This window comes from Silene latifolia, chromosome 11 (assembly GCF_048544455.1).
Source record: "Silene latifolia isolate original U9 population chromosome 11, ASM4854445v1, whole genome shotgun sequence".
NCBI lineage: Eukaryota > Viridiplantae > Streptophyta > Magnoliopsida > Caryophyllales > Caryophyllaceae > Silene > Silene latifolia.
In genome coordinates, this window is record NC_133536.1 from 2,952,067 (window position 1) to 2,978,132 (window position 26,066).

At 38.6% G+C, this 26,066-nt stretch overlaps 1 protein-coding gene across 1 annotated transcript; it reads left to right on the top strand.

Moving 5' to 3' along the window:
• The first annotated feature begins 51 nt into the window (after positions 1–51).
• On the top strand, positions 52–24,124 carry LOC141612596 (aspartic proteinase nepenthesin-1-like). The gene is made up of 2 exons (XM_074431407.1): positions 52–289; positions 23,589–24,124. Exons 1-2 carry the CDS (start codon positions 52–54, stop codon positions 24,122–24,124), a joined length of 774 nt encoding a protein of 257 aa, XP_074287508.1.
• Positions 24,125–26,066: the final 1,942 nt, after the last annotated feature.

Here is a 26,066-nt window from a genome sequence, read left to right on the forward strand (position 1 = left end):
ATTCGCTAAAAAACTAGTTTGTCATATCTGCAGCTGAACAACAGTACTAGCATGGGAGATGCAGCTTCCAAATCAAATTCCTTTTTAAAGGAGTTCTACATTCCCAATTACATATTTCTCAATACTGACGCGGAACATGAGACGCTCTCAAATCTTCCTGAATGTCCTGTAATTGTCTTCATAAACTCCAAAAGTGGCCATGATCAGCTTGCTGGAAATATGCTTCTTACATACCGTTCTCTTCTTAATGAAAACCAGGTAACTTCATTTAATTTTGCAAGGTTTACCAGTATTTCATACGGAGTCGTTTTCTATTATAAATATTGTTAGACCACACTTGGTTGATGATGCCAAGTTTGATTGTCATTTAATGGTTTGCTTCTTAGTTATTTTTAATAGCATTTGAAGTTTACAATTACTCATCAAGATGGTGCAAGAATGTTCAAGACAAAGAATATCCCTAGTCTAAGTCAAATGTTGTAAACGAGGTCGTGTAACATACTCAACTTGTCAAATGACAGTCGAACCATGCATCAGTGCAATGCACTGTTGCTTCTGATACAACGGTGGAGATAATTTTTCAAAGAAAAATTTCAAGCTTACAAATGTTTACAATTTTCATTTCAGAAATCTTTTAAGCAAAATTATAAGAGTAACATGCTTTATCATATGAAAAATATCTAAGCTTTTGGATTCAAAGAAGTACGTATACTTTACCTTAAAAAGGGGAACTTTGTTCTCCTTAACTTAAGGAACTATGTCTTTTGCATTATTATCTCTTTTGAGAGTTGCTGAAATCTTTTTATTGAGCCTTGTGTAGATATAAATCAGTTACATTACTCTAAAATCAATTTTAAAATAATGAAAAGTTTTCATCATTTCCAAAGCTTAGATTTTTATAATAATTTTTCTACTCTTAGAGTGCTTGTTCTTTGCCTATATAAGGAGCTCTCTACCTTATTCAAAACCAAGACTTTTAAGAGCATTTTATTGAGTAATCTTTGCAAAGTATTTCAGAGTCAAAAACTTTTGTTTTTCTTTAAGTATTTGCAAAAACGTTTTAAGTCTTAAAGTCTTGAATTGTTTTCAAAAGTGCTGAAATGTCTCCATGTATCAGTCCGTTGCACTGTTACATAAAGAGTATGTTCCATGATTCTCGTGTTTAGGTCTTAATTGTAATCTTTATGTTCTTAAGTGAACCACTGAGATTCTGACTTTGTAAACCGTTGAGATAGAACTTAAGTCTTGAAGCGGAGTAGCTTTGAACGTAAATCTCCATATCTAAGCTTTTGGATTCAAAGAAGTACATATACTTTACCTTAAAAAGGGGAATTTTGTCCTCCTTAATTTAAGAATCCGCGTCTTTTGCTTTATTATCAAATCTTTTGAGAGTTGCTGAAATCTTTTCATTGAGCCTTGTGTAGATATAAATCAGTTACACATTACACTACTCTAAAATCATTTTAAAATAATGAAAAGTTTTCATCATTTTCAAAGCTTAGATTTTTATAATAATTTTTCTACTCTTAGGGGGCGTTTGGTTCATCAAAGGGTAAGAGAATGAAATCAAGAAAGGGTAAGAAGGGGAAAAAAATGGAATTACCCCAAAATTACTTTGTTGTTTGGTTATCTTATCAAAGGGAATAAAATTAACCCCAATAAACCACTTATTTATTCACCATCACCACCAACCACCCACACCATAAGCATCTAAGACGACCTCAACCGCTACCCTCAACTGTCACCATCAATGCCGGCAAAATCCCAGCCACCGTCACCGATGCACTCCCTGCCCCACCCAACGTGCACACCTTCATACCCATCAGAAAAATGAAATTTTTTATGCCTTTGTTCCACCGACAACAATAATCTAAGCCTTAGATTTGGCAACACTAGTATGATTGGCAGTAGTCGACGGTGGTAGTAGTAGCCATTGATAGGTGTTGGTAGTGATTACGGATTCGGTGGTGGTGGGAGGTGAAGATAGAGAGGTTATCGTGGTGGTGGGTGTGAGAGGTGGCAGTAGGGATGGAGAGACTATCATGATGGTGGTCGTGGGTGTGGCGGTGGTGACTTGGTGATGAGTGACGATGGTGGGTAGGCAAGTGAGTTAGAGGGGAAAGGAAATCTTATTCCCTTGGGGGGTGAGGGGTAAGGGGTTAGAGGAGTTGGAAGGTAATGGAGGTAGTCTCATTCTCTTTGATTGTCTCAAACAAACACTAACAAAGGGAATCATTGACTTTAATTCCCTTTCCCTTTCTTTTAGACCCTCAACCAAACAGCCCCTTAGGGTGCTTGTTCCTTGCCTATATAAGGAACTCTCTACCTTATTCAAAACCAAGACATTTAAGAGCATTTTATTGAGTAATCTTTGCAAAGCATTTCAGAGTCAAAAACTTTTTTTTTATTTAAGTATTTGCAAAAACGTTTTTAAGTTTTAAAGTCTTCAATTGTTTTCAAAAGTGCTGAAATGTCTCCATGTATCAGTTCGCTGCACTGTTACACAAAGAGTATGTTCCATGATTCTCGTGTTCAGGTGGGACAATGATATGATTTCTTACAAGCCTACTTTTCGTAGGGAGACCATCTACACAAGTTTTCCAAAGAAAAAAATTTCAATTTTGGAAGAACATTTAGTTTCCAAATCCAGTAAAATTCACATTTGTCAATATTTCTATCGAAAAAGCCTTGTACTAACCATGTCGCTGTTTTGGTCGATAAATTTCCATCCAGAGACAACCCCCAAAGAAGGGTATCTGGAATATTATTATGTGGCAATGGAAGATTGTGGGTGAGTTGGGCGAGGAAGATGGATTTGAGAGGCTGGATTGAGAAGGTTCTACGGGTACTAGACTCGCGTGAAAGGGTGTTTAATTATTGTCAACGAAGTATAAATTGACGAATTTTATTTCATATATTGATAATTTAATATAATCAAGCACCTTGATGACAATCCTCCGGCTTAAACAACAACAACATCCTGTTTCTATCATATATAAACCTAAAATTACTTTGTTGATATGCTCCTATAATTGTCCCTTTATCATCACTAGGCTTCATTGCCAAGCAAAACCCATTTGGTGGATTGTCTAACCATATAAATACATTTTCAGACTTAAGTATTAGGTTAGCACCTCCTACAAAATGTAGAGTAATTGATGGAAACTCTAATACTTCTAGTCTTAATCTCTTATAACATAAATCAAGTCTAAATTCCCCTCTTCTAGGTTTAATTTTCACATAATTATTTGCATGGGCTTTGAAATATGTTTCTAACACCTTTTTGAGTTCCTTGTATGCCTCTAATACCAAATAGGTGAAAGAAGAACCCGAATCGATGATCGTTCCTTCTTGATCATTATCTCGAATGAAAACCCGAGGATTAATTGTAAGTCTTTGTTGATCAACACTAATCCCTTCCAAATTCAAGTAATAATGTTGAAAATGACCAAAACGTCGTATCGACGTAGAGCTAAAACCATCATATGAATCACCTTCAATTCCTAATTTTAAATAACCTTGAGACCCTAATGCAGTTTTGTCATAATGAGGAATACAATATGAGAAAGTGCCATGTACTTGTGTGCTTATTTGGCTTATAAAAGATCTAGGACCCCATCCGAAACCAAGTACTCCGATGTCGTCTAGGCCGGTCGATTGGCCATGATAAAAGATGTTACATCCGAAAACTAGGTCGAAGACGACATCTCGAGTTATGTCATTTAGTCTAGGACTAGTTCCAAAAGTGAATGTCTCAATTGCTAGAATTCCTCGAACCACGGTCAATCCGTCATAACGTTTTGTGTACGAGCAAAATTCTCCGATTTGTTGACCCTTGAAGCATAATTCGTGTGTATTATAAGGAATTGGGCGATATGAACTCGACTTACTATTCTCATAAAAAATTGGAGGTTTTCCGAAACATTTATTACCACGCTTTCGACAATCTTCACATTGTAACCATATTAATTCACTACCGGTATCGAAATGTAAGTAATATAATTTATAAGGAGGTGTAACCAACATACCAATTCCGAGTTTTAAAAAGATTAGTGAACCTTCTTCGATTCGAAGATCTTGTTGCGATGTACATTCAAGTTGTGTGAAATTGACGGTTTTATGTGAAGTTCGACTAGCAAATAGACTATTAGCTCGATTTGTCGAGTGTTGAAGGAGTCTCTCTATAGTTTGTAATCGGGTTTGATTTTTTACGTATAAGGGTGACTCCGGCGAATTTGGAAAAATAAGTGGTATCGTCAATGCACTCGAATTTCTTACAAAATATTGTGAAAATAAAAGGGCTAATGAAAGAAACATGTAAAATAATAATGTCGTAAATTTTTGGTGCTCCATCCTTGAGATTGTGCGTAAATTATTGGGAAATACACTTCTTTTATAACATTGGAGTAGTGTATATGAGATGCATATTTTAGGACGTAAATCGAACGTAATAGGAACTTGATTATAATGGATCATAAAAGCAAATCCAATGGATTAGTTTACATATTAGTTTGCAATTTTAAGAAATTACAAGCTAATAGTTAAATCATTGTAGTTGTTCATGTAGGATAGCTTGTAACTTAATTAAACTAGAAGTTTAAATGGACACATAATAAGAAAATAATTTATAAGAAATTAGCTGGGTAAAATTACGTTAGTATAAAAGTTAGCTAAACCATTGGAGTATTTCGGTTGCTCAAAATATAATGTGGTAAATCTAAGCTAGTACCAACCAGCTTGTCATTAGACTTGCTCTAATGGATCAGTAGGTTTTCTGAGAGACAACCTCTCAATAAACTTACTGAAATGAGTACCAAATACAAATTGATAGAAAAATGGTATTCCGTAAGTAATAAAACAAGTATGTATACTACAAAATGTGGTACTAATAAAAATGGTTACAATATATGATAAAATAAGTTCGATTGTTATGAAAATTATATGTACCAAATAAATAAGATATTTTGGCTCGCAGTCATTAGTAGAACACGTGCAAAAAATAGATAAAGTGGTACGATAAAGTGGTCTCTCAATTTAGTGAAAGGTCATCTCTCTAAAATTTTAGTGATAATGGATAAGATCTTGAAGTATACATTGTATAGGCTACGTCATAAGAATCTCAACTCGATTTTATGGTTCAACAATTTTGCTATCCAAAAGAATAAAAAGCTTGATGGTTTCTGATCTAACAATTTTATTCATGGTTGTAAAATTGACGATCCTATTTATTTGAAATTTTTAGAGATAAGATCATAATACGAGTTTACAATCTTAGGACCTGATTCTACTTGTAAAACCCAAATTATGTTTTAATGTAAAACAAAGTTCATATAATGATATCAAAAGTATTACTCTATCCCGTTTACTGGATTCAAATCGTTTTATTCAACTAGTGGTCACATCAAAAATAGTTGTGCAAGTCTGTTTTACTCAAATTTATCGTAAAATAGGATTTAATAGTAACCATTTTTACCCACTTATAGAGTTATGTTTGAATTCATTTTACAATAATGTTAGAGTAAAACTGTCTTACATAGGACTTACCCTATTCACACATATTTAACATGAATCCAGTTAGTATTTTAATCTTCAAATATATATATTTTTACCAAATAAACATCTAAAAGTGTTACTAATCATCTCTTAAATGTATATTATTGGTAACAAACAACCCAAGATTGTATTCTCTTAATTCTTCTAAATTTATTAAGAGCATGTGTAGCCTCACTCAGAAAAGTTTTTCTATCTATTTCTTAAAATGAGTTTTTTTTTAATAAGCTACTTCTTAATAAAATTGCAGGTGTTTGGCCTCACAAAACTGTTTTTCAAAAAAAAAAATCGTAAGTGAATTTAAAACAATTTTTTTTTTGTTCAAAAGTATATTAATATGTCTCGATTTGTAGAGTGAAATATGAATGAATAAATATTTGGGTTTTTTCCATCTGTGCCCCTGAAATTTTCACTTTTTCCAATTGTACCCCTGTGTATGGCATAATACTAATTGTGCCCTTGAACTTTATTAGTTATTCCTATCCGTGACTAAAGTAGCCAAAACCATCACTTTTGGCCGTTAAGTGCCAACATGGCACGCATGGGTGCCAACATGGAAGCTTACATGGCATTATATTGACGATTTTTCTTATTTATCGTCTCACTTACGTTTTATTGACTTTTAATTATTTGTAATGACCAAATTACCCTTATTATTTTCACTCGATTGAGATACTCGCTCCGTTGGCCCGCCTTATTCACCATTTTCTGGCCATCACCGGGTCACCGCAGATTAGCCTTCTTCCCTGCACACAAATCGCCAATGCCAAATCGAACCATCGTGAAACTGTTTCGCGGGTGACTCAACAAGGAAGAAAATAACACAGCAATTTGACAAAACCTCACACCGTCACACAACGTCAAAAATTCACTCCACACTCGCGGGATTTCTAGGGTTCAAATTCCTCCAATTCTCCCCATTTAAAATAACCCATAATTTGTTGAATTAAGAAGGCAACTAACTAAGAAATTAGACAAATAACACAGAAGTTGTTGAATTAAGTAGATAAGTAACCAACAAATTCACTTTATTAGCCCAGAAATTGTTGAGTTCAAACATAAAAAACACAAAGTTTGAACTCAGGAATTGAGAAGAAAGATAAAAAATTAAAGATGAACAACTATCAAACAAATCCAATTGTTCCCAGAAATTCAAAGCGGAATGGAAAAGAACAAAGTGGAAGAACTTGTCTGATGTTGATATAGAAATGATGAACCCTAAATTCTAAAATTGACGCCTTCAGTAAGAATGGAGGTTGGGGAGTCTAATATGTAGATGTTTTAGGACTATGTTAGTGAAAATAATAAGGTAGTTTGGTCATTACAAATAATTAAAAGTCGATAAAACGTAAGTGAGACGATAAATAAGAAAAACTGTAACACCCTCATAAGTCGGGACCCTTCCTCTAGGCATTCCCAACACATGGAGGCATTACAAGACTTGGTTTCCCAAGCTTGTAGTACGAACAAACGAGTAAAGAAGTACTTAACATAAACTTAAATAGATAAGTTGTAGTTAGTTAAATAGTTACAAGTTTGGGGGATGCAAATACCATCCCATTAATACAACCAAATTGAAAGAAGTGGAGTTTAAATGTCAAAAACTAAGGTAAGTGCAAGTGATGACATCTAAGGAAGACCGCTCCGAAGCCCTCGAGTCAAAGCATGCTAACCTATCAACACTGCTCCCCATATGGGCGGAAATCAACATATGGTTCACCATAGACATTTAAAACCCAAGTGTTAGCTTAACATTATAGATGTTCAATAAATACAATGAACCAATGGTCAAGCCTACATGCTCATATGACAATGTTAAGACCATAACCATAATGGTCAAGCGATGAACCCTTGGACAGTGGTTCCATCACAGTACTCTCTTACATACGAACATAAGCCATGTTTAAATATGAGAGGTATTGTTATTGCACTTGAGTTTCTAATAACATTTTGAGCAAACAAAGAGCATAATGAAAGAGAAATGTAAACTAGTAGTATGTCCTTAGTTTCGAATTTGGTTTTTCAATGTCACTGTTTTTCTATTAGTCATTGTCCTCGAACACTTAATAGGATTGCCCATTTCATTGCCAAAAATGCAATGTTATGAGCAAGGCCGTACTCACTGTCAAAAAAAAAAAAAAAAAAAAAAAAAAAAAAAAAAAAACAGTGGCGGGTCCATGTGTATGGATAGGGGGTCCCAAGACACCAGAAACCAAAATATCTTTGTGTATTTTTTTTTTTAAATATTTAGGCCAAAATAAATAAAATTTACACTTTTTTTCTTTTGCAAAAATAACCTTTATATTTTCAGTGGAACCCTCGAAAGAAAATTTCCGAATTAGAGTTTATAATTGGTAAGCATGGTTTAAGAGAACCCACCTTATCATTAATTTTATTATATCATTAATTTTATATCAAAATTTGATGATCATAATGGATAATCTATATATCAAAAGAAAGTAAAAAGTAATTGTGATAGTAATACTATATATCATTAATTTTATTTTATGGTATGTGCTCTTCAAGATTTGATGATCATAATGGATAATCTATCATAATTTGGTATGTTAACAAAGTCTTGAATTGTTGTCATTTTGAGTTTATTAGGAGGGTAATCTCTTGAGATGTTAGATCATTAAATACTTCTTTCGTTTCGATTACTTTTATTCGTAGTCTTATCGCGAAAGTGACAATTAGTCCTTTAAAATTTGTCCAATACTGAAATTAGACCCCTTAAATTTCAATTGTAGCAATCAAGGCCCTTAACTTTAGTCAAAAGTCAAATTAAACCCCATTGTCTAATTTTTCATGAAATTCCAAAAAAAAAAACATTTTTAATTATAATCCAATTAATCAAATGCAAAATTTAACTTTTATAACCTTATAACTTTTATAAAATTTAACCAAAGTGGCTTGAGTGTGTTGGAGCGTGGGAGTGCCTCAAAGCGTTGACATTGCAACGAATTGAGAGGTCCCGATTTCGACTCTCTAGCTACACGGGAGTGTTGCGGTACCAGCCATCAAGGGCAACCTTGATGACTAAACTGGTCCTCAGGAATAGAGTAAATCTAAATTAAACGACAATTAAATTGATCTAAACTCGATAATAGAGGAATAGAGTAAATCTAAACTCGATAATTCAGAGGATTTATCTTTAAAAATGGAATATAATTGTGGATTGTAGTCTAATGTCTCAATTAATTCTAAATGATTCATTTTTATATTTCTTTAACAATTTTAGAAGAATTAAGAGATAAGATCTTCAAATGTTTGTTACCAATAATATATATTTTAGAGATAGATTAGTAACATTTTAAATATTTATTTGGTACAAAATGTATAATTAAAAATCAAAACACTTACTTAATTCATGTTGAATATATGCGACCAATGCGAGTACTATTTTAATAAAATGATTTGAATCCATTGAGTACTAAAACTTTAAAGAGACGTCTCTCACTAAAATTAAAAGACCACTTTATCATACCTCTTTATCTATTATCTATTTTTCGCAACCTCTTTTAATAATAATTGTGACTCAAAATATCTCATTTATTTGGTACATATTTTCATAACAATCACATTCCAATTACGGTCGATTTACGTCCTAAAATATGCATCTCATATTTACACTTCTCCAATGTTATAAAAGAAGTGTATTTTCCGATAATTTACACACAATTTTAATGATGAAGCAACAAAATTTTACGACATTACTATTTTACATGTTTCTTTCATTAGCCCTTTTATTTTCACAATATTTTGTACTAAATTCGAATGCATTGACGACGACGATACCACTTATTTTTCCAAATTCGCCGGAGTCACCCCTATACGTAAAAAATCAAACCCGATTACAAACTATAGAGAGACTCCTTCAACACTCGACAAATCGAGCTAATAGTCTATTTGCTAGTCGAACTTCACGTAAAACCGTCAATAATTTCACACAACTTGAATGGACATCACAACAAAATCTTCGAATCGGACCCGATTCAGCAATCTTATTAAAACTTGGAATTGGTACGTTGGTTACGCCTCCTTATAAATCATATTACTTATATTTTGATCCCGGTAGTGAAATAACATGGTTACAATGTGAAGATTGTCGAAAGGGCTATAACAAATGTTTCGGAAAACCTCCAATTTATTATGAGAATAGTAAATCGAGTTCTTATCGTCCAATTCCTTATAATACTCATGAATTATGTATCAAGGGTCAAAGAACTGGAGACTTCTGCTCGTACACGTTAAATTATGGCGAGGGGTCCGTTGCTAGAGGGATTCTAGCAATTGAGACCTTCACATTTGGAAATGTCGTCTTCGACCTAGTTTTCGGATGTAACACCTTCTATCATGGCGTAACGACCGGTCTAGACGATATCGGAATACTTGGTTTTGGTTTCGGTCCTAGATCATTTATAAGCCAAATAAGCACACAAGTACATGACACTTTCTCATATTGTTTTCCTCATTATGACAAAACTGCATTAGGGTCTCAAGGTTATTTAAAATTAGGAAATGAAGGTGATTCATATGACGGTTTTAGTTCCACGGCAATTCGACGTTATGGCGATTATCGTCATTATTACTTAAATTTGGAAGGGATTAGTGTTGATCAACAAAGACTCACAATTAACCCACGGGTTTTCGTTCGAGAAAATGATAAAGGGGGAACGGTCATCGATTCGGGTTCTTCTTTCGGATCTTTGGTATTACCGGCATACAAGGAACTCCAAAGAGTGTTAGAAGAATATTTTAAATCTCATGCAAATAATTATGTGAAATTTAAACCTAAAAAAAAGGACTTTAAAACTAATTTATGTTACAAGAGATTGAGAAATGAAGAAATAGAATTTCCATCAATTACTTTACATTTTGTAGGAGGTGCTAACCTAATACTTAAGTCTGAAAATGTTTTCTTTTGGTTAGACGATCCACCAAATGCGTTTTGTGTGGCAATAAAGCCTAGTAATAATAAATGGACAATTATAGGAGCATATCAACAAAGTAATTTTAGGTTTATATATGATAGAAACAGGATGTTGTTGTTGTTTAAGCCGGAGGATTGTAATCAAGGTGCTTGATTATATCAAATAATTATCAATATATGAAATAAATTCGTCAATTTATACTTTGTATGTAATACGTATCAGTTATTTTATCTGGTAAAGTTATTATGTACGTCAAGGTAAAGTTATTATGATTGAACCTATAGTAGGTTTAAAATCTAGGTGTCCTTTAAATTCGGTTTTTTGTTAAGTTCAATTTAATTTTATTATTGTTTAGCTCAGTTTAGGTAGTTTTTTTTTTTTGCAAAAGAGGGGCAAAGCCCCAAATACTTAATTGTTAGCTATTTACACGGGAAATAGTTACCCAAAAATGTCCTCCCTAAGGATAGGACTCAACTCAAAAAACGGAAAATCTAAATGAAAAGGAAGAATACTCGGGGTAATTCCTCGATTAGCTAATAAGTCCGCTACCCTGTTTGCTTCTCTATACGTGTGCTCAAGCTTTACGGTCCATTGAGTGTTCTTGATTAAATCCTTGTATCGTCTGACTATAAACTTTAAATTAATGCTGACAAGCTGATCTTCATTAATAAGATTAACACACGGAAGGTTGTCTATATGAATAAGTAATTTCTTTATGCGCAACGATCTTGCCCTTTCCAAACCATGGATCCGCCACTGGTTATAATTGTTCCGGGTGTAATTCCGAAGCAGGTATTGTTACCACTCGTGGCTTGTAGAATGATGTCTTTGACTGAATCCTCCTTTCGGTCTCCTGAAACGATGAACAAACTGAGGGCTCGGCTTTGGCCGAGCGTACTCACTCTGACGCCCAAGTCAGTGAACTTAAAGAGATAAGTTATGTGTTACTTGGCTAAGTATATATTGTAGAGAGATAAGGAAGATATTACCAGATTCTGAGGTGTTTAGGTTATTTTTCCGGATCCTTTCCTCAATAAGGTTTGAGGAGTATTTATAGACTTTCACCTTTTGTCACGTAGTGGCCAAGTGGCCAAGTGGCTAGCAGGTGGAAAGACTGATCTACCCTCGGCCAAGGGACCCATGGCAGGCCGGCGGGCCCTGATGACTCGCCGCCGAGGGGTCTTGGATATGAGTACGCGGATATGTGCCCCGGCTGACTAGTTGTCCCAGCCGAGACCCAAGTGACAGGCCGACAGGCTGCGTCGGCTAGGCTGTCCAAGTCGTTGACTTGCTGTGGATATCTTTGACCTTGCTCAATATGTTGACTCGGTCAGCGGGTGCAGAATATGCCCCATCAATTTGCCCCCAGCGTAGTCTATGCCGTGGTATGGACCTTCGATGAGTGTTGAGCGTATTCTGCGCAAGTTTTGAAAAATTTTCTGCCCCGGCTTCTTCTACCTCGGCTTGGTTCTGCTTAGGCCGTACCGTATCCCCCCTCCACATGGATGTGTAAAGGGCATCAAATGTGGAGAAGTAAGTGACGCTGGCCGAGACCGAGGTTGTGAGTGCCGTGTGCTTTTGATTGCCCCCAGCCGGTGCTGCCAAGCTTGGTTGAATCAGCGGGCCGTTGGGCAAGTAGATACCAAGGAGCGTGTTGAAGAAGATACGTCGATTGGCATTCTGTCAAGGAGCGTGTTGAAGAAGCTTTGTAACTGTTTGTCGATTGACATTCCATGGCTGCATGTTTGACATGTGTCTCGTTGCTGATTGGTTGACGCTTCATGGGCTTTGCCCTGATTGGTCGGATTGAGTGGGCTTTGCCCTATAAATAGGAGAGTTAGCCCCTGAATTTGGCCTTCCAAATTCATTTTCTCAAAAAATTTTCTTCTTCTTGCTTAACTTTGACGAAACTTCTCTCCAGTCTTCAGAATTGTTACTTCGGCGTAGCACTTTTTCTTCAAGGTAAACAAACAAATTTTCCAACTTTTAATTGTTAAGTTTTTGTTGTGAACATGTCTTCGCGATCGATGGGACCTAGTAACCCTGCGCCGGGGGGTTCCCTGTCGCGCCTTGATGAGGATGAGGCATTGGCCGCCATCCCGATAAGGTCTGGGGGCCCTAGGTCTCCTTCTCCTGAAGTTGATCCAAAAGCTCTGGAGGATTGGGAGGATGATGATGATGTTCGAAGAAGTTAGGACCAGAACAACTGGCAAACTTGTGGGTCCAAGCACGGTCAGGGCCGATCTTACCAATTGTTCCGGGTGTAAATCCGAAGCAGGTATTGTTACCACTCGTGGCTTGTAGAATGATGTCTTTGACTGAATCCTCCTTTCGGTCTCCTGAAACGATGAACAAACTGAGGGCTCGGCTTTGGCCGAGCGTACTCACTCCGACGCCCAAGTCAGTGAACTTAAAGAGATAAGTTATGTGTTACTTGGCTAAGTATATATTGTAGAGAGATAAGGAAGATATTACCAGATTCTGAGGTGTTTAGGTTATTTTTCCGGATCCTTTCCTCAATAAGGTTTGAGGAGTATTTATAGACTTTCACCTTTTGTCACGTAGTGGCCAAGTGGCCAAGTGGCTAGCAGGTGGAAAGACTGATCTACCCTCGGCCGAGGGACCCATGGCAGGCCGGCGGGCCCTGATGACTCGCCGCCGAGGGGTCTTGGATATGAGTACGCGGATATGTGCCCCGGCTGACTAGTTGTCCCAGCCGAGACCCAAGTGACAGGCCGACAGGCTGCGTCGGCTAGGCTGTCCAAGTCGTTGACTTGCTGTGGATATCTTTGACCTTGCTCAATATGTTGACTCGGTCAGCGGGTGCAGAATATGCCCCATCAATAATAGTACTAGTTTATATGTTTCTTTCATTGACTCCTTTGTTTGCTCAAAATGTTATTAGAAACTCAAGTGCAATAACAATACCTCTCATATTTCCGAATTCACCGGAGTCACCCCTATACATCAAAAATCAAACCCGAGACCAATTGATAGAACAACTTGTTCGACTTACATTGGATCGCTCTTGTAGTACAACTTCAGGGAGCACTCGGAACTCCACACAACTTGAATGGGTGTCGTACCAAGAAACTCGCGTCAAACTAGGCTCATATGTCATCGTAAAGCTAGGAGTTGGTACATTCCGAAATCCTGTATCTTACAGACCATATTACTTGCATTTAGATTCGGGTAGTGAATTGACATGGTTACAACGCGAATACTGCCTACAGGATGGTAATCACTACTAATCAGTGTTTCGGAAATCCTCCAATATATTTTCCGAATTCACATTCTAGTTCATATCACGAAATTCCCTGTAACACTAACGCGCTTTGTTATCCAAACGTATGTAAACATGGCTTATGTTCGTATGTAAGAGAGTATGGTGATGGAACCACTGTCCAAGGGTTCATTGCTTTCGAGAAATTTACCTTGGTTACAGGAGGCGCTGAATTCAACTTGGCTTTTGGTTGCAACGCGCATTTTATGTTGGGGTTGGTGTCCTTAACAGTTAGTGCAAGGACTTATAAATCTCTAAAAGGATCAAAGGGTATACTTTGTATCATAATCAGTTGATCCACGTTTATCAATAACGGTTGGCTTGCTAGATAAGTTTGACGTTATTGTCATACGGATGGCAGCGGTGATCAATGGTCCCTAAAAGTCACACCTATAGGATACGTCTTGAGTGATGTGACGGTATGAAAATACGGTCATGTAGATGCCAAATTTGACTAACCAGTTAGTTCGAGTTATTTGACTAATAATTAGTCTAAATGTGATGTTGAGATATTATATTTAATACGGATTAAATATCATGAGCTAAAGGCGAATTAACTGATTAATTCGTAAAATTAAATATAAGCGTTTTATATTTAAATTAAATGTATATTGAATATAATTATACAATATTGTTTTGTCGGACATGTATTAATAATTCAACTAACCCGTATTATTAGTTGATGCCTTAATTTCCGATAACCGATAATGATTTATAATTATACGCGTCGTATACACTTAGCAAGTTTTGGACCGGACCACGAGTTTAAGTGAAGAGGAAATGGAAGCCCATTTCTCTCTTACTCACTCGGTTTGGCCGAATGATACAAAGAGGGAGTCCCTCCTCTTTGTAACCTAATATTCATTTGACAAAAAGAATTAGGGTTTTTGGGAATTGTGCCTCCGGAATTCCGGATCTCACATCCAACACAACTCACAAAAACTATCCTCTCAATATTGCAAAGGCAATTAGAGGAATTGATCTAGCACAAGGGCATTACTCGGACTATCTTGGGTGCATCGTTTAGGAGGAGATTTGCTTTAATCTCTCATTGCCTTTTGCACTAGGACCGAAGGTTATTTCTACATCTTTATCGTCTTCATCATGTTTTTGTTTTATGACTATAAACTACATATAAATTTTACGTTATAATCCTATAAAGAAAGGGTTTTATACGGATCTAACCCTACAAGTGGTATCAGAGCGAGGCCACGTAAATTTTTATATGTGTTTTTCATCAAACGATTGTTGAAACGATAAATTTTGTTCAAAAAATGGTCTCGGCTGCCTAATTTTTGGTCTCGGCATTTTTTTTAAAAAAAAAAAAATTTGCTGCGTTTTTTTTGTGATTGTTGGAAACCGTGTCTAGTTTACACGGTGTTGATTGTCTTGTTTTAATTTTGATCTTTGCATATTGTCTATGTAATCGATATTCATCGCTATATGTTAAAGATCGGTTAAAATCATTGCATAAAATTTCGTGTGGCAATTTTTATTTCGGCAAATCTGTTTTTTTTATGAAAACCGTGTGGCCTTTACTGTACACGGCCTGTTTTCTGTTTTTATTGCATTGATTTGCGTGCCACAAGATTTTGTTAGATCGTTTGATCTCTTGTTTTCGTGTTGTTCTTAGCGATTTGTTGTTTTAATCGATAATTACAACAAAATGTGAAGAACATGTCAATTGTATTTTTATTTTAATCCGGATTAGAGTAAATTGCAATTGTGTTTTAATCAAACCGTTTTGTTTTGATCTTTCTTTGCTCACAAATTGAGCCGTGTAAAATTTTTTTTTGGCCTTTAGAGGCTCTCGGCATTTCTGCCGTTTTTAAAAAAAAAAAATTTTTTTTGGCCCCTGGTACTGTTCACGTCAACAGTACAGAAGAAAAAAAAAAAAAAAAAATTTTCTGTTTTTTTTCCGGCCCCTTTTTATGCATAAAACGTTTTTATGCTCTCGCTTGTTAGTGAAACGGTTCAGCCACGTAAATTAAAGTTACTTTAAAAATTTAAAGTAACGGATTATATCGAATTAAAATTAAGTTGATGAAGCGGTTTTGTCACATAATTTTAATTATCTTTGGTGGTTTGGATAAATTAAACATAATTACGGAATTATGTCACGAATTAATTTAATTTAGTTGATGCATTATATTTATCGTTTTATTATATATATTTTGAATGTTTTGAATGCCTTTTAATTACGTATTTAATTATTTTACAAACGGTTGTAACTTAGTGTGGCCTTAGTAGAACGTGTTACCGTAATGATGGAACACGGTCTTGGTTGTATTTTGAGATCTCGTATCTCCATTTTTATTTCTTTTAATTACAGTTTTTATTTAGAATGTAAATAGGTTTATATTTGTAAATTTTAAATTGTAATTCTTGAGAAGACTAAAGATGGAGACCGGATGCTCACTCCCGCTACTTGGATGAAGATGGAACATCAAGACAAGCTTTTCGGGTCCAACGGTGGATTCCAAAGTTGTATTTTGTTCTTTTTACTAGGATAGGCCACACTAGGAATTTTTATTTACGTATCGCATTCATTTATTTATTTTATTGTAACGATAGCTTGCATCATTTTCCGCCTAAAACCAAACCACCTAATTATTGCATGAAAACTGACACATATAGAGGTCACGAGTTAGTTTTCATTGACATTCGTATGTCACACGATCATGCTAAGCCATCACCTAAATTGATTCATTCACGCAGACGCTAGTTTTTCGTTCACTTAAAATGAATTATAATTAAGTTGATGGGATCTTCCTCGTATAAACCAAAATTGAGAACGGTCTTTATAGGTCAAACTCCAAGGACTCCCTTCTTCGTCGGTAGGCATACTATGACCCCTTCTACGTCGGGTAAATTGGAACCGATTGACTTATTTTATCTCAACACTATGGTCACTCGTACGATCCTGTGACTATGGTGGACTAATAGATAGGATTTACATAAATCTATCGACCAAGAGTTCTTCCGAAAGAATTAGCTAAACAGTTGGCTTATCAATTTACATAAATTGAGTCTTGGGATCACTTGTATCTTTCTTGAGGGAGATCAATTATGCAAGTGCGAGAGTCTACATGTTTTAAAATGAATTTTAAAATAGACTTAAATCACCTCGATGAGTTGCTTATTTCGTTTTGTTTTTCTTTCTTTTTCAAAGTGTAGATCACGATTTTAAATCGCTAAACAACAAATGGTCTGGTTCAAGTGATAACCCAATGCCAAGTGCCACATTGGACCGTGAGTCCTGGCTTCGGATCTTCATGAATCGGATGAATCGTCTACTCGATCGAAGAATGATGGATCCAACTTCGCGGACCGGGAGGCGGCATTACGGAATGCCGCCGCTGCCGACGGGAAGCTCAAATATCTATTAGAGCCACTCCGGCAAACCCAGGTCCCACGGCTAGAGCTGCTTTGAAATCACCAAGTTTAATGATTTCTGTATGGAAGCGGGTGCGATTAAAAACGTACTCATTTTTGCAATGGAATCCAATTTGCGGAAACGCTTCATAGCCCATGGTGCAAACAAGATTTTCACCACGCTCACTAAGGAATTCTCGAAAGCACCGAGAATCGTGACCTATGAGCATACCACTCGCTTCTTTGATGCGAGACTCGTAAGGGCCAACCGGTTAGCCCACACATTCTCAAAGCATGATTGAGAATGTCGAGAAACCGGAGACCTTTAATCGTAACATCGCGAGAATATTGTTATCGACCGTATTCTTCATTCACTCCACGATGGTTATTCGCAATTTAGAGCGAATTACTATATGAATGATTTGAAGAAAACTCCCCATGAATTGCACTCCCTTCTCGTACATGCACCGAGAAGGACATGAAGCTCGGTGGGAGCATGAAACAGATGTTCTCGTTGTGTCAAACAAAGGGAAAGGTAAGGGCAAAGCTCATGCAAACCTAGCAGTAGGTAAACCGAAGTTTAAGAAGTCGGGTCCAGGTAAGAGTGGGCCTGGTGAGTCGAGCAACTCATCAGGCGCGACAAAGAGCAAAACCGAAAACATGGAATGCCATCACTGCCACAAGACTGGGCATTGGAGGCGGACATGTCCTGTTTATCATGAGGACATAAAAGCGGGTCGCGTTAAACCTGTTGGTATGTCTTCTCCTTCTACTTTTATTCATATGATTGAGATTAACCATGCAAGTTACGGAACTTGGGTACTAGATATTGGTTGTGGTTCTCATCTGTGTAATCATGTGCGGGGCCTCCGAAATCTCGAGCCTCTCGTAAAGGGTGAGGTTGACCTGCGTGTTGGGAATGGAGCAAGAGTGGCTGCCATCTCAAAGGGGACATATGTGATCCAACTTCCTAGCGGATTTGAGTTATCATTATATGATTGCTATTATGTTCCTAGTCTTTCGAAAAACATTATTTCGGTTTCGCACTTGACAAACCGGGTTTTTCATTTGTAATAGAAAATAATGCTTGCATTTTCTCTTTACACAATATGATTTATGGCAAGGCAGTCTCCTTGAACGGAATTTATGTTTTAGATCAGACGACCGATATATTACACGTAATGAATAAAAAGTTAAAGGTAGGTGATAAAGATCAAACATATCTATGGCATCGCCGCATGGGACACATTAATGAGAACGCGTAAAACAGCTCATTAAAAATGGAGCTATCTCGGCCTTTGATTTTCAATCATTTGGCACGTGTGAATCATGTCTCATCGGTAAGATGACTCGTATTTCCTTCAAAGGTGTTGGAATGCGCGCTGCTGACCTATTAGGGCTCATACACACGGATGTATGTGGACCTATGTCAATCACCGCACGAGAAGGCTATAGGTATTTCATCACTTTCACGGATGATTTAAGTAGATATGGTTATGTCTACTTAATGAAGCACAAAAGTGAATCCTTTGAGAAATTCAAAGAATACCAAAATAGGGCACAGAACCTACTTGGTAGAAAGATTAAAACACTACGTTCAGATCGTGGTGGCGAGTATCTTTCTCACGAGTTTGATCAACACCTTAAAGACGTGGGATCGCCCTACGATTAACTCCACCGGAACACCTCATTTGAATGGTGTGTCCGAACGGAGAAATCGAACACTACTTGATATGGTTCGATCCATGATGAGTCACACGGTTTTACCCGATTCATTATGGGGTTATGCTCTTTGTCACCGCTCTAATACTTAACCAAGTCCGTCTAAAGTCTGTTGACAAAACTCCATATGAACTATGGAAGGGAACGGTCCCTAACTTGTCCTTTATACGGGTTTGGGGCTGCGAGGCTTATGTCAAGTGGAGACCGGAAGATAAGCTCGGCCCGCGATCGGTCAAGACATACTTTATAGGTTATCCTAAAGGATCACGTGGTCATTACTTCTATTCGCCAACCGAACAACGTGTTTTTGTTGCGGCTAGTGCGACATTCTTAGAGAAGGAATTTCTCGAGAATGCAAAGAGTGATAGAACCTTCGACCTGTCGGAGATTCCAGAACCAAACACCGAGCAACCATTGGAGGAACCTATTCCTTCAATCCCGGCTGCGGTAAATATCCCTGAGGAACCTAGGAGGTCGGGAAGAGTCTCTATTCCTCCGCATGAGATACATTGGTATGGTCGAGGAACATGATATAGATGACGTTCTACTCTTGACGAGTAGTGAACCCGCAACCTATAAAGGTGCCATGACTAGTTTCGACTCAAAGCTATGGCTTGAGGCCATGCAATCCGAGATGGACTCTATGTATGAGAACAACGTATGGGATCTTGTTGACTTACCTGCTAAGGTTCGTCCCCTTCAATGCAAATGGCTTTACAAGATAAAGCATTCTGTGGAAGGTCAACAAGATATCTACAAAGCAAGACTAGTTGCTAAAGGTTTCACCCAAGTGCCAGGTTTGCACTACGATGAGATTTTTGCACCCGTAGTCATGTTGCGTTCCATCCGGATTATCTTAGCGATTGCCGCTTTTCATGACTATGAAATTTGGCAAATGGACGTGAAAACCGCCTTCTTAAACGGCTTTTTGGAGGAAGAGTTGTACATGGTACAACCCGAAGGTTTTATCGATCCAAAGACATCCTAAGAAAGTGTGCAAGCTTAAGCGTTCCATTTATGGACTTAAGCAAGCATCAAGGAGTTGGAATCATCGCTTCGACCAAGTGATAAAAGAAAATGGATTCACTCGATCGGTCGAGGAACCATGTTTATATATCAAGTCGAGTGGGAGCAAGATTGTCTTCCTAATATTGTATGTTGACGACATACTCCTGATTGGGAATGACATACCTCTCTTAACTTCGGTGAAAGTATGGTTGAAAAACCATTTCCAGATGAAAGATCTGGGAGAGGCACAAAGAATTCTAGGCATCCGTATCTATCGAGATAGATCACGACGGATGCTATCTCTCGATCAGAGTCTTACATAGACAAAGTCCTAGAGAGATTCAAAGATGACTAACTCCAAGAAGGGGTTCCTTCCTATGTCTCCGGGGTGCATTTGAGCAAATCTCGGGCACCAGAGACAGGAAGAGAAAGAGCGCATGGCACGGATACCTTATGCCTCGGCAATAGGATCTATCATGTATGCCATGATATGCACACGTCCCGACGTGGCATATGCATTGAGTATGACAAGTCGATTCCAACAAAGATCCAGGTGAATCACATTGGTTGGTCGTCAAGAACATTCTTAAGTACCTACGGAGGACTAAAGATTGGGCATTGACTTATGGAGGCGAACAAAAGTCGTGCGCAACCGATTCTGCAGATGCTAGCTTCCAAACGGATCGTGATGACTCGAAATCTCGTCGGGATTCGTTTTTACTCTTAATGGCGCTGCAGATCAGTGGAAGAGTTCGAAACAAATCACATGCAGATTCTACGACCGAGTCCGAGTACTATGCCGCGTCCGAAGCTACAAAGGAAGCGATATGGATGCGTCAATTCTTACATGGGCTATCCGTAGTGCCTAGTTCGAATGACCCGATCACCATCTATTGCGACAATAGTGGTGCCATCTTCCAAGCTAAGGAGCCAAAGTCTAGCAACAAGTCTAGACATGTACAACGGAAAGCTCATCTAATCCGGAATTACGTGGAGCAAAAGACAGTAGTGATAGAAAAGATTGCTACAGATGACAACATAGCAGATCCTCTCACTAAAGCATTACGACAAGATAAGCATGAAGGGCACGTTAATTCCATGGGAATTAAACGTGTTCCTAAGTTGTAGTACTCTTTTATGGATTAGATTCATTCGCTTTTGTACTCTATACAACATCATCGTTTTGATATTTTATATATATATTTTGTTTTTCATGTGGATTTGTACGACAAATTTTGAACACCACAAAGTGAATCGCAAAAACATTATATTTTTTTAGTCCTTAATTGCCCACATGAGCTGATAACTCGGCAATTATTTTGTGACGTTGGTTGATGGTGGGTTCAACTAGCCATAAGTCAACAAGGTTGTGACCAATCACAGAGGCGTTTTATACGGATATTTCGTAGGACACAATTGTGACATCGACGTGGAGTCCTAAATGTTTTATAACATTCGATGCTCGGTCGTGGATAGGACCTCCATGGTGATCCTAAGAGTCGATTCTTTTGACTATCGACTGTCTCTTGAGACTAAGGCGGATTTTGGGTGACTTTGGTTTCTTTCTCACGGTCATCCGTAACAGGGGGCCAAGTAGATTGTTTCGGGTCATTTCATGCGTGCTTAGATCGGAAGGAGTTCGAGTTGAAGGAAATATTCAGCCTTTATCGGGTACTCGATATTTCTCAGGGCCACTCGAGGAGTCAGAATCGAAATGCATGGCCATGCTCGGATACGGATTCGTTTTATCGGTTAAGTTACTCTCTAGTTGGGAAACCACTCTAGATCCGGATCGATTGTAAAATACGACCTTTGTGGATCCAGATCCGCAAATTGTTTTACATTGAGTGGGAGAAATTTTAAATGAATATGAGAATCGGTTATCGCACATACACTTGTTCGGACAAGTGGGAGTTTGTTGGAGGTAGTGTCCTCCAGTTAGTGCGGATAACGTCATTGCACATACACTTGTACGGACAAGTGGGAGCTTGTTGGGGTTGGTGTCCTTAACATTTAGTGCAAGGACTTATAAATCTCTAAAAGGATCAAAGGGTATACTTTGTATCATAATCAATTGATCCACGTTTATCAATAACGGTTGGCTTGCTAGATAAGTTTGACGTTATTGTCATACGGATGGCGGTGATCAACTGGTCCCTAAAAGTCACACCTATAGGATACGTCTTGAGTGATGTGACGGTATGAAAATACAATCATATAGATGCCAAATTTGACTAACCGGTTAGTCTCGAGTTATTTGACTAATAATTAGTCTAAATGTGATGTTGAGATATTATATTTAATACGGATTAAATATCATGAGCTAAAGGCGAATTAACGATTAATTCGTAAAATTAAATATAAGCGTTTTATATTTAAATTAAATGTATATTGAATATAATTATACAATATTGTTTTGTCGGACATGTATTAATAATTCAACTAACCCGTATTATTAGTTGATGCCTTAATTTCCGATAACCGATAATGATTTATAATTATACCGCGTCGTATACACTTAGCAAGTTTTGGACCGGACCACGAGTTTAAGTGAAGAGGAAATGGAAGCCCATTTCTCTCTTACTCACTCGGTTTGGCCGAATGATACAAAGAGGGAGTCCCTCCTCTTTGTAACCTAATATTCATTTGACAAAAAGAATTAGGGTTTTTGGGAATTGTGCCTCCGGAATTCCGGATCTCACATCCAACACAACTCACAAAAACTATCCTCTCAATATTGCAAAGGCAATTAGAGGAATTGATCTAGCACAAGGGCATTACTCGGACTATCTTGGGTGCATCGTTTAGGAGGAGATTTGCTTTAATCTCTCATTGCCTTTTGCACTAGGACCGAAGGTTATTTCTACATCTTTATCGTCTTCATCATGTTTTTGTTTTATGACTATAAACTACATATAAATTTTACGTTATAATCCTATAAAGAAAGGGTTTTATACGGATCTAACCCTACATTTTAATGGCGCATATAGCGGCCAAGGAGACATCGGGATACTCATGGGCGGATCTAGGGGGGCCGGGTGGGCACGTGCCCACCATGAATGTTTCGGGATAAATTTTTTATAAGTAATAGAAATGATCAATAGGTTTATGTGGTTCAGTTGGTAAGCTCTTTAGTTGACCTTTGAAAGGTCACAGGTTCGATTCTTGGTGCTCTAGGTTTTTATTAAATAATTTTTTTGTTAAACTGTGTAATTATCTCAAGGCCCATCTCGTTAGTAAGCTACAATTTATATGTAAAAAATGTTCCTCCAAGGGTTTGAACCCTTAACCTCGAGGTTACATACCACTTTCTCTACCATTGAACCACTTGTGTTTAGTGTTTATTTGAATATTAGAATATAATATATCTTATCATACGAGATATTATTTATTTTTATTTACAAAGTACATTTATTTCAAATTTAAATATTTTAGAAGAAATTTCAAAATAAAATACTAATTTTTAAACTAAAAAAATTATTAAAATTAGTTATTTTTCTATTTTTTGGGAGAAAAAAAAATTCGTAATAAAAAAATGCGGTTTAAAATAAAAAATAATGTATCGGAAAAAAATTTGTGCCCCCCTTTCGATAAATTCCTGCGTCCGCCCCTGGGGATACTTGGTCTAGGTTGGGGTCCGAGATCATTTATAAGCCAAATAAACAGACAGGTTTACGATACATTTTCATACTGTTTTCCTCATTATGACAATACAGCAGTCGGGTCACGAGGCTATTTTGAAATCGGAACAGAACGTCCTGCACAGCAGGGTTTTAGCCACACAGGGTTGCAACTATTTGGCAACAGAAACTATTATTACCCGATTCTTCAAGGAGTTAGTGTTGCAGGAAGAAGACTCAGAATAAACCCGAATGTTTTCAAGAAGACGGATGGCAACAATGATGGGACTATCATTGATTCAGGCACTCCATTAACTGTTATTACCGCAAGAGCTTTCAATGTACTGAAACAAGCGATAGCCGAACACCTTAATTCCCTCGGACGCTACCACCAAATCAGCCAACACGACCTTCCACTCGAGTTATGCTATAGGAGTTGGCCGCATAATGTACATGAACTCCCAACAGTTACCTTTCATTTGTTTGGTGCTGACATGGTAATCAACCCAGAGAATGTGTTTATTCGGACAGGCAATCCGCCAGACGGGTTTTGCTTGGCAATGGTGTCCGATGGTGGGAGGCGTACACTGCTAGGAGCTTATCAACAGAGTAATATCAGGTTTTCGTATTGATGGGGCATATTCTGCACCCGCTGACCGAGTCAACATATTGAGCAAGGTCAAAGATATCCACAGCAAGTCAACGACTTGGGCAGCCTAACCGACGCAGCCCGTCGGCCTGTCTCTTGGGTCTCGGCTGGGACAACTAGCCAGCCGGGGCACATATCCGCGTACTCATATCCAAGACCCCTCGGCGGCGAGTCAACAGGGCCCGCCGGCCTGCCATGGGTCCCTCGGCCGAGGGTAGATCAGTCTTTCCACCTGCTAGCCACTTGGCCACTTGGCCACTACGTGACAAAAGGTGAAAGTCTATAAATACTCATCAACCCTCATTGAGGAAAGGATCCGAAAAATAACCTAAACACCTCATAATCTGGTAATATCTTCCTTATCTCTCTACAATAAATACTTCGCCAAGTAACACACAACTTAATCCCTTTAAGTTTACTGACTTGAGCGTCGGAGTGAGTTCGCTCGGTACAAAGCCGAGCCCTCAGTTTGTTCATTGTTTCAGGAGACCGAAAGGAGGATTCAATCAAAGACGTCATTCTACAAGCCACGAGTGGTAGCAAATAACTGCTTCGGAATTACACTCGGAACAATTGGCGCCGTCTGTGGGGAAAGATACTAGAAGCTAGTCACATTCATTCCCAAAAAAAAAAAAAACACAAAAACAAAACCCACCCAACAAGCTAAGAAGATGTCGAAACAACCAGAGAGGGTGCTTGTGGAAAATGAATTCTACCAAGATGACACATTCCACAACTCTGAAATCGGGCAGTCCCCCACCGACCGTATCACTGATACGACGAACGGGATGCCAAAGGAACAAGATACACCGCTGCCCGCCGACCAGGTCACTATCATGGGACATGTGGTTGATGCAGCCAAACTGAAGCTACTCCTGGACCTAATATGTGGCACGCCGACTCACACTGTCACTCCGACAAGAGCGGCGACACCCGCAAAGGAGACCAGGGCCCAAAATGTGACTCCGAGAGACTTGAACGGAGCATTGGAGGAAGCTGACCCTGTCAAGACGCCGGCGGAGCCCAGAGTGCTAGTGGTAGACCTGAGTCCTTCCCGCACTCGCGGGAGGACAGCGTCGCCGCCGCAAAGACCGACGAGGCCCGCCCCGCAGGAGTGAAAGAAGTCCGACTCGCCGCAGTCGGAGAAGGAGTCCGACTCACCGAGTCGGAGAAGAAGCCCGACTCACCGTAGTCGGAGAAGAAGCCCTTCCCGCCACGGGGAGAGGAGCCGGACTAGGGATGCGAGGAGCCGATCGCCGCGTGTCGTTCGACACGTGGTCGACACCCCTCGCGCCTACGTCCTAGAAGTCCCTGCCGACTAAACTAAAGTTGCCACCCATATCATACAAAGGAGAAAGCGACCCAACCGACCATGCCGAGGCTTTCGAGTCTTACATGTCGGTATGGGAGCAACCTGATGAGGTTTGGTGCCAAGTCTTCCCAACGACCCTGCATGGGATGGCACAAAGTTGGTACAAGGGGCTACCCAATGGGTCGATATCTTGTTATGGCGACCTAAGGGACATATTTTTGGCCCAAGTATTCTTGCAATAAGAGGAGGGCCGTCGAGACATCGGATCTCCCGACTATTAAAACGGGAGGGAGGCGAGTCTCTCCGAAGTTATGTGAAGAGGTTCGACGCCAAGGTTCGGCAGATTCGTGAGCCGAACAATGAATCGCGCTTCGTGACCGATGAAAGGCCTCCCAAGAGGGGACTTAAAAAAACGAGCTCATCAAGTGCGGAGGCTCGAGCCTAGACTCCGCCGGAAGTCGGCCGACCAAGCCATAAAGGTGGAGGACTACCACAAAACCTGGGTAGGCCCCAGCCGAGGCCGGCACTCAGAGAGTAAGAGCCGCCGGAGGACAACCCGGATGAAAGACGCCGTGACAATAATAGGTCACGGTCGACAAATCCGCCAGAGAGA